General features: G+C 38.0%; 2 protein-coding genes across 2 annotated transcripts; both read left to right on the top strand.

Moving 5' to 3' along the window:
* The first annotated feature begins 470 nt into the window (after positions 1-470).
* On the top strand, positions 471-3,795 carry LOC116316446 (immunoglobulin kappa light chain-like). Its single transcript, XM_039609430.1, has 5 exons — positions 471-524; positions 643-1,344; positions 1,454-1,576; positions 3,287-3,321; positions 3,435-3,795. The coding sequence occupies exons 1-5, from the start codon at positions 509-511 to the stop codon at positions 3,546-3,548; spliced, it is 990 nt and encodes a 329-aa protein (XP_039465364.1). The 5' UTR covers positions 471-508; the 3' UTR covers positions 3,549-3,795.
* A 5,469-nt stretch (positions 3,796-9,264) lies between these two features.
* LOC116316445 lies at positions 9,265-10,716 on the top strand. Its single transcript, XM_031735001.1, has 5 exons — positions 9,265-9,319; positions 9,414-10,121; positions 10,231-10,353; positions 10,442-10,479; positions 10,600-10,716. Exons 1-5 carry the CDS (start codon positions 9,265-9,267, stop codon positions 10,714-10,716), a joined length of 1,041 nt encoding a protein of 346 aa, XP_031590861.1.
* Positions 10,717-13,237: the final 2,521 nt, after the last annotated feature.

The following is a 13,237-nucleotide window of genomic DNA, read 5'->3' as shown; positions in this document are numbered from 1 at the left end:
TTTCACAGCATCAAAAAAATGCATACAGACCTCAATACAGTCTGCCTCCTCTGGACAGCATGAGAAGTGTGTCAATCATACTGTCACAAAGAGATCGATATCATGCGAACATCTAGCAAGTGCCTGATGCCTTACTGTGTCTCTTTTGTACACGTACTGAGTCTGTAAATGATGAACAGGAATAAGTTCCACTGTATGTCGTCACTTGTGTTTACACTCTATGTAATGATCAGTTTTAGACTAAAAATATATTTTTAAAAAAACAAAAAAACCATGACACAACCATTATGGACCTGTCGCTATATCATTCTACCAAAGGCAACAAATCTCTGTGTTAAATGCACAGAAGACACATTTCATCCTGGGGGCAGATCACATGGCTTTGCAATGGCCAATCAAAAGCTGTCTTGTTTCTAAAGAGTGGAAAAAAGTCAAGGTTCATTTCATTTAACACAGAGGTTTGCACACGATGACACCTCCCAACTTTGTTTTCTATGTGACATGTCTGATGTTGGGAAATTTAGGTGAGTTATGATTTTTTTTAATCTATCAGTGGTTATGACTGCTCCTCTATACACATATGTTAATGAAATGTTTCCTGTAAAATTAATGCTGTGTCTGCGTTGTTTCATTCCCTATCAGTTCGGCTGACTCAACAGAATTTCTCCATAACTCATAAGCAAGAGAGACGGTTTATATCAGCTATTGTTGGTCAACGCTTGACTTTACAATGTTTCTATGAAACCAACGATGCAACGAGGTTCTACTGGTACAAGCAGAGTCTTGGACAGAAACCAAAGCTCATCTCTACTCAGTATGTATTTAAAGCAAATGGGACTTTTCATGATGAATTCGAGAACAATCCACGATTCACCCTTGATACAGAAATAGGGAAAAACCACTTGTATATAACAGACTTGGAGAAGTCAGACTCAGGTACTTACTACTGTGCAAGGCGGGTTTCTTTAGTCCTAGAATTTGCAGAAGGCACTACTGTCAGTGTAAAAGGTTCAGGTTTAACCATCAAAGCTTTAGTGCAGCAGTCAGCATCCGAGACCATCCAGCCAGGAGGCTCTGTGACTCTGAACTGTACAGTACACACTGGAACCTGTGATGAAGATCATAGTGTTTACTGGTTCAAAGACTCTGGAGATTTTTACCCAGGACTCCTTTACACCCATGGAGGCAGGAATGATCAGTGTGAGAAGAAGGAACAAACATACAACTGCACTTATAACCTGCCAATGGAGAGCATAAATGTGTCTCATGGTGGGACCTACTACTGTGCTGTTGCCTCATGTGGACACATACTGTTCGGAGAAGGAACTACTCTGAAATATAAGGGTAAGGAACATTGTCACAACAAATACAATACTGCGCTAATAAAACTCTAAAAAAAAAAAATTCAAAAAACATTCTGAAATCCTTTTTCTGGAATTCTGGGTCTTTACAGACAAGAATAAATCTCACTTCTTGGTGTATTTCTTGAGTGGAGCATTGGCTTTCACCTTCACCGTGGTGGTTTCTCTGACTTTCGTACTCTACAAGATGAATAAAAGAAAAGGCTTCCAATCAGGTATGGACCATTGGTACTACTTACAGTTAAGCCCATAATTATTCATACCCCTGGCAAATTTTGACTTAAAGTTACTTTTATTCAACTAGCAAGTTATTTTTTGACTGGAAATGACACAGGCGTCTCACAAAAGATAATAAGATGATGTACAAGACGCATCATTGTGGAAAAAAATATTTCTCAGCTTTTATTTACATTTGAGCAAAAAGTATCATGTCCAGAATTATTCATACCCTTTACAAACTGTCACAGTCTCTGGGAAAATCCAAAGTATCATACCATTCCAAATAGTCAAAGCTGTTCTAAAGCATCCTAATTACCCTGATTAATTGGAAATAGCTGTTTTGATCAACTCAACAGGTGAAAAACAGCAGCTCTCTGCAGGTGGTCTCTGGACATTCATGGCTAAGACAAAGGAACTTAGTGAGGACCTGCAGCTGTGCATTGTGGCTGCTCACAAGTGAGGAATGGGCTACAAGGCCATATCCAAATGTTTTCAAGTTCCAGTGGCTACAGTGTAAAGTATTATTAAAAAATACAAGATGTTCCGCACTGTGGAAAATCTCAGAGGACGTTGTCGGAAGCCAAAAGTGAAACCTGTGTTGGCCAGGAGAATAGTGAGAGAGGTGAAAAAGAATCCAAGGATCACCACCAAGGCCATTCTGGTGAATCTGGGCTCTGCTGGTGGCAATGTCTCAAGGCAGACAGTCCAACGGACACTGTTGAGTTCCACGGATGCAGACCAAGGAAAACGCCACTTCTCCAGGCACTTCTAAGGCATGCCAAAGCTCATTTGGCCTTTGCAAATGCTCATCTGGACAAAGAAGAAGGTTTCTGGTCTTCAGTGTTATGGTCAGATGAAACAAAAATTGAATTATTTGGTCACAATGATGTTGCCTTCATTTGGCATAAAAAATGGAGAAGCCTTCAACCCAAAGAACACCATCCCCACTGTCAAACATGGTGGTGGGAACCTAATGCTTTGGGGTGTTTTTTTAGCCAATGGACCAGGGAACCTAATCACAGTAAACAGCACCATGAAAAAGAGCAATACATGAAGATTCTCAACAACAACATCAGGCAGTCTGCAGAAAAACTTGGCCTTGGGAACCAGTGGACATTTTAGCACGACAATGACCCAAAACATACAGCAAACGTGGTGAAGAAATGGTTAGCAGACAACAACATTAACGTTTTGCAGTGGCCTAGCCAGAGTCCTGACTTGAATCCAATTGAGAATCTGTGGAGGGAGCTAAAGATCAGGGTGATGGCAAGAAGACCCTCCAACCTGAAAGATTTGGAGCTCATTGCTAAAGATGAATGGGCAAAAATGCCTGTGGAGACATACAAAAGCTGGTCTGCAATTATAGGAAGCGTTTGATTGCTGTAATAGCCAATAAAGGCTTTTTTTCTATTGATTATTGAGAAGGGTATGAATAATTCTGGACATGATACTTTTGCTAAAATATAAATAAAACCTGAGAAATATTTTTTTCCACAATGATGCCTCTTGTACATCGTCTTATTATCTTTGGGGAGACACCTGTGTCATTTCTGGTCAAAAAAGAACTTGCTTGTTGAACAAAAGTAACTTTAAGTCAAAATTCGGCAGGGGTATGAATAATTATGGGCTTAACTGTACATCTAACAGCTTGTATTCATTTATTTGGCTTTTCAATCAGATTTCAATTGTATATATTTCACATTTAGAGGCTCAAGCAAGATTTTCAGCTCCCTCTGTAGAGGTATGTTTCATCTGTTAAAACAATTTTGCAATTTAAATAACATAAAACACACATTTTTCACAGCACTTTTTATTAGAAGGCATTTTTTGATATACATTTCCTTTTTTTGACAGAATGCTCATACAGACAACCTCCACTATGCTTCTATAAATGTTAACATTTCCAGAAAATCAAAGAAAGAGAGGAACAGCAAGACCGAATGTGTTTACTCCAGTGTGAAGCAGTAGGACTTGTCCGAAATCTTCATGGTCCATAAGATGTAAAGTACATAGAATCTCAAGTGGAGTGTCAAGTGGACATTATGTTATCCTTGTGATAACACTGTTTTCTATCCACAACAGTGCATAATTTCTCTGTCTGAAGATAGATCGATAGATAGATAGTGACAGAAAGTGGCATTATAGGACGAATTTCAACATTGCTGTGTATATAATGAATTTTCATGTCTATATTTTGTCAGAAAATAAAAATTGAAACACCTGTTGTTTGATTTACACAACCCTTCTGCAGCTTTGAAAATTTAGGTTTGTCAGACTTTTTGTTTTTTCGTTTTTCAGAGTGTGTTCACTGTTCACTGGAGAATACATACATACATATATATATATATATATATATATATATATATATTACTTAACAATATTTGTTTTCACTGTATTAAAATTGTAGGCAGTTTATATTATGACTTTAGATGATGTGTATAACAGATAATCCTGTTAGTACACTAACAGAAGACTGAATAACAGTTATTCAATCTTACAACTAAAAACCTTTAATTTCAAGATAATAGAGTTTTCAACAAAAGAAAGTTGTGATGTAGAGTGGCTCGTGTGCTTTAGTGCAGAGCACAGTCACCATCAAAGCTCATTTTTGTGGTGCAAGTTAGTCTGACTCTCCCTTTGTTCTTTGTTGCAACATCCTAAAACTTAGAGTGTGAAATGCACTGCTCATTATGGCATTACTTTGCTGTTGTCTGTTCAAAACATATTGGGCCTCACTTGGTGGTATTTGTATGAAATCGATACAAATATCACTTGGAAATTAACCTGTGGAAAAAGTGAGCTTGCATGTAAAATTATAGTTGGATTTCTGAAATATGTGCACCATCCTATTCTGTACTATAGCACGTCTTGCTATAGTACAGGTAATTTATAAAATATTTTTCCTTTATTATTTTTCAATGAAAACTGACACAGTAACTTTTATATATATGTTTACTGTAAAATTCTGATCTGATATTTGAGTGGGCTGAGCCAGCCCGGTCATGTTAGGCTGACCTGTGACATCATCAAGTACACTCGTGTTCAAATTGTACAAAAATCGTGCTACGTTCTCAGGAAGTCCGGACTCCCGTGTGAACTTATGAAGTTTGCGAGAACATGAGTACAGAGTTGCGTACGTGAGTATTGAAAAATGGCCCTTAATAGAGTGGGGCTACATGTGGTGATGCTAGCATTAGCCATGTTAGCACGTTAGCTTCAACAGGTGGTCAGGCTGAGTCCACAGGCGCAATAATAGTTATGATGTCTAATGTGTGTCAACTATAAAGTGAGGTATTATTTCCTTTCCTAAAGCAGTGCTTCTGAGGTGTCGCAGATCAATTATGGTTCCTTTAGTGCCACAACTAGAACTATGGAGATACCAAAAGCCCATGTTTGTATATGGAATGTGCTTTGTGAGTTGCAAATCCACCATAAGTTATTATGTTATAGATGTAGAATTGGCGTGACATTGTACTGATGTATTCTTTACATTCTTTATTGTCCATGAGCTTCTGTGAGTAGGATTTTGTTGGTATCCATCACACCAACCCTCTGCATCCCTTCTTCACCACATCCATTAATTTTCTCCCAGGTCTTCCTGATTTTGTCACGCCTGTCGGCTTGACAAAAGTCGACAGACAAAACTGAGACATAACGGTCTCAGTTTTGTCTGTCTAACATTTCTAATCTTGTCCATCTTGGTCATTCCCAATGTAAAAATGTGCATCTCGAACTTAGCCACCACAATCCCCCCGCCCAACTCAATTACTCAAACACCAAAAACATAGTAAACCCAAAGACTAACAAAACATTTACTTGCATATGTTACATAGTGTGTTACCAGTGGTGGCCAACCACTTTGAGATAGCTTGCATCTGTTATTCTTATTTTCTGACCTAAACCATACAGTGTTTTCCTCAGACATAAGTAACCGATAACTGTTGTTATCATAAATATTGTTGTTCATGTTCAGGTTATGTCAATATGGTATACAGTACTGTGTAACTTCTGAAAAGCCAATCAAATGCAAATATCTTCTATCTCAAAAGTGAAGAAAGGGTTGACAATATTTTAACATGATAGTATCTGCAGAGTTTTACCTGAGGTGTTTATTCCTGATAGAAATGGATAAGTTTTTGTGTTTTTGAAACTGCAGTGATATGAGTATTCTCATGGTTTCACTGGTTTCTGATGTGTATTTTCTTTATTTTTATTTTTTTTACTTGAGCTCAGAATAACCTGGGATTGTCAATCACATAAGCACACATTTTCACACAGCAATTTAGAGCACACATTCAATAGATTTATCTACCATGTGGCTAGAGGTCCCATATAGGCAGAGACTCTGTTAACTCCACTCAAAGACCATTCAAACCCACAACTTTCTTCCTGTGAGTTGGCAGTTCTTTCTACCAGAGAAAGAGGAAATTGCAACAAGCACAACAATGAAAAGCATTGCTCCATATCTGAATGTGTGCAGCCATTAACAATTACAACTTGTCTAGAGTTTGTGGTTGAGTGGTGTTGAATAACCTCATGATGTTATTATACTTAGAACTTAGAACTTCTAAGTATAATAATACTAAGTTCCAGAGTATCCAGAGTCATATGGAGTGAGAATGTAGCACTGTTTACAACTAGAGATGGACCGATCCGATATTACGTATCGGTATCGGTCCGATACTGACGTAAATTACTGGATCGGATATCGGAGAGAAATAAAAAATGTAATCCGATCCATTAAATATCAAAATAGCACCTCACAAAACTTGCGACATGCACGTCGGAGCAGTATGCATCACGTGATAGAGCGGCTGTGTGTATTTGTAGCCTCGCTACTAATCCGGCATTTCATCTCCGAGGAAATTATCCCAGAGAGAAGTAAAGCAAGTGTGCAAGTTCATCTCTGAATGTTTGTAAAGCATTCCCATGTTAAGCTTAACAACCGATATATAGAGCGACTGCCTCTCTCTCTCCCTTTCCTGCTGCTACTTCAATCCTGAAACTGCTTAATGATCAGCTGATCGGCCTTTCTGTCGCGAGTCCATCTCTCTTGTTTGTTTATCGCCCACTTCGCGTCAGAAAGAGGAAACCAGCGGCTGAACAACAGCAGCACGTTTAAGCTTGATAAGCTGTTGTTAGAATGTATTTAATATTACTTTCTACACCAGGATCCTTTTCTACGTAGCTGACGGCTGGTAACTGTGCAGGGGCGGATCTAGCAAAGTTTAGCTAGGGGGGCCGATAGGGCATGAACAGGGAAAAGGGGGCACAAAGACATACTTTTCTTTCTTATTCTCATTTAAAATGTCTAGCTTTTAATAAATAATTATCTGAATCTTACACCCAAAGTTTTAATCTCATGTAAAATGTATAGAAGTCCATTACTGTATACGTATAGTAACTATTAAGTCTAATATACCCTAGTAAGCTATAGTACGTTTTCCTTTGGGAAGGTACCATCTGTGCAGTCTGCAATTCTGTTGAAGAAAGATGTTGAATCTATTTAAATATTGTAGAAAAATAATTGATTTCTGTGCATTTTTTTTTCACACTGCATCAAATTAAAGTTGATTACATCGATTAAGCATCATGAGGTGCAGGGTGGGTGGTTCCCTATTTTTTTTTTTTTTTTTTGCTGGGAGTTTTAGAACCCTATTAGTTAGGTTGCTTACTCTTTAAAATACCAGAATAGGGAGGATGGTGCAGGTTTAAGTTTATTAGATTGATCAGTGTTGCTGAACTATGAAATATTTTGGGTGCAGTGTATTTTTTGCATACAGGTATAACAGAATAGCTTTAGTGTTTGTTTTTTAACTTGAGTATGAACTCATACAAAAAGCAGCAAGATATTAAAAAAACAGTTTTATTGATTAAAAAACACACTATATCGGATTCATATCGGTATCGGCAGATATCCTAATTTATGATATCGGTATCGGACATAAAAAAGTGGTATCGTGCCATCTCTATTTACAACATCATTGACCTCTGTGGGAGTAAAATTTAGGTAGCTGCTCTCTATTGTGTTGGTACATGGCATTGAAGAAGTGGAAGAATTATATCCTTAACCCTTTAAGACCTACCATAGAACCAAGTCCGCCAGAGCTTATATTATATTTTTACATGCTGTAGTGCCATTTTTGGGAGCATTTCAAGTTGCTATACATCAATACAACCATTATAGCCCAAATTTTAATAATATGTATGCATTAAGTGCATAGTAATTACATAAATTGCCAAAAAGTGCAATAAACTACAAAAAAATTGAAAATCGTTTTTGTTTTTTTAACATATATTTCTAGTTAGAGAAATTTAAGAGGCTTATCCCTCAAAACTGTAAATAGAAAAAAGGTGCACAAAATAGTATCCCACCACAGGAAATTTATTTTGAGTGTCTTCATAGTTTTATTTTTGAAATACACCAATTTTTATATACTGCAGGAAAAACGAAAATAAATATTATAGTACAAATTTGCAAAAAAGCAGCATATGCATCAAAATAAACTATTTCCAGAAACGACACAGAGAGTCACAAAGTCAAAGATAACTTTTAAAAACACCAGTACAGGCTCATGAGGCCCTGATGGTAAAAAACTACATTTCCGCGAAAATGACACTTCCGGTTTCGGGCAGGTCATGGCGGACATGCGAAAGTTCGGGCTGACGTCTATTCCAACCTAGGAAGTGTTATGAACAGCTGATCGGATCGGCAAAGCGTGTTTCTGGAATATTATGTTTTTGTTGCTGCAAGCGCTTTTTATGCAGTTTTTGCAAAGCCATATGTGGAAAGAAACTGTGACCTAGGACAAGCTGATGGCATAAGATGTAAGTGATGGAAGTACAACTCCTCCGGTTTCATATGCAAAAAAAATTATTGCGCTAGCTCACGTGGTTGCAGTGCTACCGGGATTTAAAAATAGTTACGCAAAACAGAGCGTGCCCGCTCCGACCGGTTTTAAAGGGTTAAATGTACTTACAGCACTTTCAGAAATATATATACTCTAATGAAAATTGTTCCCCACTGCTGTGTAGCCTATTGTTGTAAGTTTCAATGTTATTAAGCAATGATCTGACTTTTCAGGGGATACTGTTAAGTGCTTGGTTTCTGCACCATATGGCACAAGATGCAGAATATGATTAAAGCGGTGGGTGGGCTCATTTACATTTTGAGTCTAACAAATTAAATGCAGTGTTTAGGCTGTTGTTTTCAGCATCTACATGAATGGTAAAATCACTCACTGTCATATTTTTGTATTAAGTCAGCAGTTCGAAAACACTCAAACCGGTCCATCTGGCCTCAACCACCATGTCTGATATCTTCTTTGCTTTTTTCCTATGGAGGGTTCATTTGTTCCTCCATGCCTGAAAATCAGCAGATAGAGATGGGGGCAATCCCTGGTCCACATACTCAGATGAAAAACAGGCCTTTTAAAATTTTTAAGAAAATGTGTACAAAGAGTTGATTGATCAGTGCTGTTTTCTTTATTTATAAAAAGTTTTATTTTCTTTTTTTCCTCAAGCATGCAGTCTAACACTATTGGCTGCTCTGAACATGTGATCATCTTTCCTTAACAAAAGACATACTGTGTCACTTCTGCTTGGCCAATCAAACACAGTCTTCTCTAACAAGAGCGGAGACGGGTTTGAGATTCTTTTCATTCAGCACATCTATTTAAAGACAATGACACCTGCGAAGTTTGTCTTTTGTCTAACGTGTTTGCTCTTAGGGGAAATGGGTGAGTTTATGGTTTTGAAACTGCAGTCTGAATATATTTCCATGCTTTTAAGGGTCTATAAAATGTATTTGCTCTGTCTTTTATTTTACTTAAGCTCAGGTGAACAACCAGAAGTTCTTCTCATCTGGTCATCAAGAAAGACGTTTCATATCAGTTAAAACTGGGGACAGCGTGACTTTGCATTGTTACAGTAAAACTGGTGTAACTCCACGGTTTTACTGGTATAAGCAAACATTGGCAGAGAAACCAAGACTCATTTCTACCTTCTATGTATATGAACAAAATGCCACATTTCACAGTGAATTCAAGGGTGATCCACGCTTCACCCTGGATACTGAAAGAGGTCAAAACGACTTAATCATCTCAGGTGTGCGCATTTCAGACTCAGCAACTTACTACTGTATATGTTCCTATTTACACACAGCAACATTTTCAGAGAGCATTACTGTTGGTGTTAAAGATTCAGACTTGAACATCAAGGCTGTGGTCCAACAGTCAGCTTCAGAGACCATCCAGCCGGGAAGCTCTGTGACTCTGAACTGTACAGTGTACACTGGGACTTGTGATGGAGAACACAGTATTTACTGGTTCAAAGACGCTGAAGACTCTCATCCAGGACTCATTTACACCCATGGAGGCAGGAATGATCAGTGTGAGAGGAAAGCCAACAAAAGAACACACACCTGTGTCTCTAACTTGACAATGGAAAGCCTGAATTGGTCTCATGCTGGGACGTACTACTGTGCTGTCGCCTCATGTGGACACATACTGTTTGGAGAAGGAACCACGCTGGTGTTTGGAAGTAAGTAACAGTACAGAACCCAAATCTGCCACTGTTATTTTATTATCTATCTTAAAAGAAAACATAAAATATAGAGAAGTCTATGCTCAGAATACTTGGTTCTTTACAGATGAGGCAAAATCTCTTGTCTTGGTGTACGTCTTGAGTGGAGCATTGACTTTTACCTCCACCCTGGTTGTTTTACTGGCTTTTCTTCTCTACAAGATGAGCAACAGAAACCACTTCAAATCAGGTACTGGAAAAAGGTACTGTATTTGACAGCTTTTATTAACTGATTTGGACTTTTAAGTGAGACTGCTGTTTTTGTATTTTACATTCAGGCCATCAACAAACAAGACTTTCAACTCCCTCTGCAGAAGTACGTTTCATCTGTTCAGATTAAAGTAACATTGAAAAATATTTTTACACATATTGCTTTGAAATATTTTTTTTCCAGAAACTGTAAATTGATCTACCTCTCAAATTTGTTTTTTACCAGGGTTACCATGATGCAGACAACCTCCACTACGCTGCTTTAAGCATTAACCTACCTAACAGATTGAAAAGACAGAGGAAAACCCAGAGTGAATGTGTTTACTCTAGTGTCAAGCAGTAGGTTAAATTTTTTCCACTCTAGTGAGACAAAAAAATCCTTACTGTCACGGGGTTTGTGTTTTTGGTTTAAGTTATACTCTTTGGATTATGGTTTTCTGTTTGTAATATATTTATAGTTCCTGGTTTCTAGGTTTCTGTTCTGTTTCTGTACCTCCTTTGTGTTCTTGGTAAAGGTTTAATTCTGCTCTCCGTATGTTGTATGCTTAGTTTTCTGTCTTTATGTCGTCCCTGTGTTCCATGTCTAGTTACTTTTGTCTCTGTGCTTAAGATTCCCTCTGTTGCAGTGTCTGTCAAGTCTGCGTCTTCATGGATCTTTCATATGTTAGGCTACGCCCTCTTTATTTTTGGTAATTCCACGCCAGTGGAAACCCAAACAAAACATGCATTAAAAGGCTCTAATGCCTAGGTCTCAATATCGCGGCCTATGTCATCCCTACTTGCGGCCGCATAATGACGTGACAAAATATTTTAAAAAAATATTGTTCAAAAAATTATTTAATATGGAGGCAATAGGCAGAGTGTTACAGGCATAGCCCTAAAGAATGTAGCCTCATTGGCCCAGTTGTAAGTTAGCCATTAAGACTCGACTGTACACTGTGTTCGTGTTTTTCTCCGAAACAATAAGTTCCGTTGGAGCAGCCTTTCAACGCCTCTCTCTGTCTCTCACTAGCAAAGTTGACCCAGGCAACAAAGTAAAGCTAGTTTTCGGCTACGAGCCTGACACGGAACCTGACGTATTAGCCAGAGGTCCCTTTACTACGGTTCGGAGCCGCGGACCTGTATTACATATGCGCGAAATAGATTTCTATACCAGATCGCTGCAAAAAGTGCAGCCTTACCTAATGCCCACCCTAATGTTAATCATTTTATATTAAGATTTAAAAATCGGTTGGTATTGGTATGGCGAGTATCCTTCAGTAATAGTAATAAATCACACAGCAATAGTACATTCATGTAGTTGTAAAAAGCATGATAATATATTAAGTAATCCACAGTATTCAGAATACGTTACTCTCATTGAGTAACGTGACGGAATACATTACAAAATACATTTTGGGGCATGTATTCAGTAATCTGTAGTGGAATACATTTTAAAAGTAACCTTCCCAACACTGCTCTTAATAAACATAGTACACATGTATGCCTGGATAAAAACAAACAAGTGAGATGTTAGGTTAGGACGCTTTTATTTTTATTTTAGTAAACATTCAAAACCTACAATACACAGCTGGGGTTTGGAAGAGAATAGAGCTAATATTTCAAATATAATCGGATCATTTTTGGAGCAGCCTTCCGGCTCTCCACGTAGTAACATGCTTTTTTTAGACTTGAGTGTTTTCCCACCTGTTCCCCATCCTCTTATTTTTCTGCCCATGTATTTAAGCCCCATGTATTCCTCTGTTGCTTGTTTGTCTGCTTGTCATCCTGTCTGTTCATTTGCGTTGTTCCCTCTGTGGTTCAGGTTTTTTCTAGTTCTTTGGCTCAGGTTGCGTGTTTCTTGTTAGCTTTCCCAGTTTAGGTTTTTCTTAGTTTAAGTCACTGCCATTCTCTACTTTTGTTTGTACTTCATCCACACTGAAAATAAAGCTCACGCACAGTACGCCAGTTATCAGTTCCTGCACTTGGGGCCTTCCCTCATCACTCCACATGTCTGCCACTGCAGCCGTGACACATGCATTCATTAGATGTTGATGTCCAAATTGTGTGCACAATAAAGTTTACTGCATTTTTCAATCTTTAACAATGTGTAATATGATCTGAGGCTTTTGTGTTTCTTTTTTGAATAAACCTGTAGTTATGTTGTTGTATATCATAGTCACCTCTTTCTATTTTGTAATCAATATTGTTTAACTCATTTAAAGAAAATGATGTGTGATTGTGGTCCTCTACATGAGTTTTGGATGGGAATAAAGAAAACCAGATCTTCAACCAGACCTGATTCTTAAGTTTCCTAGATTGTGAATCGTGGCTCCTGCTTTATCTGAGTTTTATATTGTTCCATTTTTGGAAAGTATTCAGTATTAAAATTGCCTTTTTGAGTTCACTTAATGCTTAATGAGTCCTGCATTTGTTTCCTACCACTCAGCCATTTCTGGATAGTTAAAGTGTGAATGATATCCTTTTGTCTGTGTTAACCTGGCGGCAAAATGGCAACCTATTCAGGGTGTACCCCTAATTTCACCCTATGGCAGCTGGGATATCCTCTGCAACCATGAATTGGACAAGCATTAGAAAATGAAGAAAAACGAAGGGAAAGAAAGAAAGGTAGAAAGTGTGTCTTGTGATTGTCTCATTATTGTATGCTGTCTTCTTCTATTTATTGCCTGTATGTTTAGGATTGACATGCCGTTTTCTTTCTTTCTCTCCTAAACGTTTTCCCTCTCTAAAATACAGGGAGTGCAGAATTATTAGGCAAATGAGTATTTTGTCCACATCATCCTCTTCATGCATGTTGTCTTACTCCAAGCTGTATAGGCTCGAAAGCCTACTACCAATTAAGCATATTAGGTGATGTGCATCTC

Source organism: Oreochromis aureus, linkage group 3 (assembly GCF_013358895.1).
Source record: "Oreochromis aureus strain Israel breed Guangdong linkage group 3, ZZ_aureus, whole genome shotgun sequence".
NCBI classification, from domain to species: domain Eukaryota; kingdom Metazoa; phylum Chordata; class Actinopteri; order Cichliformes; family Cichlidae; genus Oreochromis; species Oreochromis aureus.
This window is presented reverse-complemented; position numbering and strand designations above follow the sequence as displayed.

What these genes read in the sequence shown, in the direction of transcription:
- LOC116316445 (XM_031735001.1), top strand. Translation starts at nt 9,265, where the DNA reads ATGACACCTGCGAAGTTTGTCTTTTGTCTAACGTGTTTGCTCTTAGGG. An exon ending in TTTGCTCTTAGGGGAAATGG is followed by an intron (nt 9,320 to 9,413) that starts GTGAGTTTATGG and finishes ATTTTACTTAAG; the next exon opens with CTCAGGTGAACAACCAGAAG. An exon ending in AACCACGCTGGTGTTTGGAA is followed by an intron (nt 10,122 to 10,230) that starts GTAAGTAACAGT and finishes GGTTCTTTACAG; the next exon opens with ATGAGGCAAAATCTCTTGTC.
- LOC116316446 (XM_039609430.1), top strand. An exon ending in AAGAAAAGGCTTCCAATCAG is followed by an intron (nt 1,577 to 3,286) that starts GTATGGACCATT and finishes TTTCACATTTAG; the next exon opens with AGGCTCAAGCAAGATTTTCA. An exon ending in TTTCAGCTCCCTCTGTAGAG is followed by an intron (nt 3,322 to 3,434) that starts GTATGTTTCATC and finishes TTTTTTTGACAG; the next exon opens with AATGCTCATACAGACAACCT.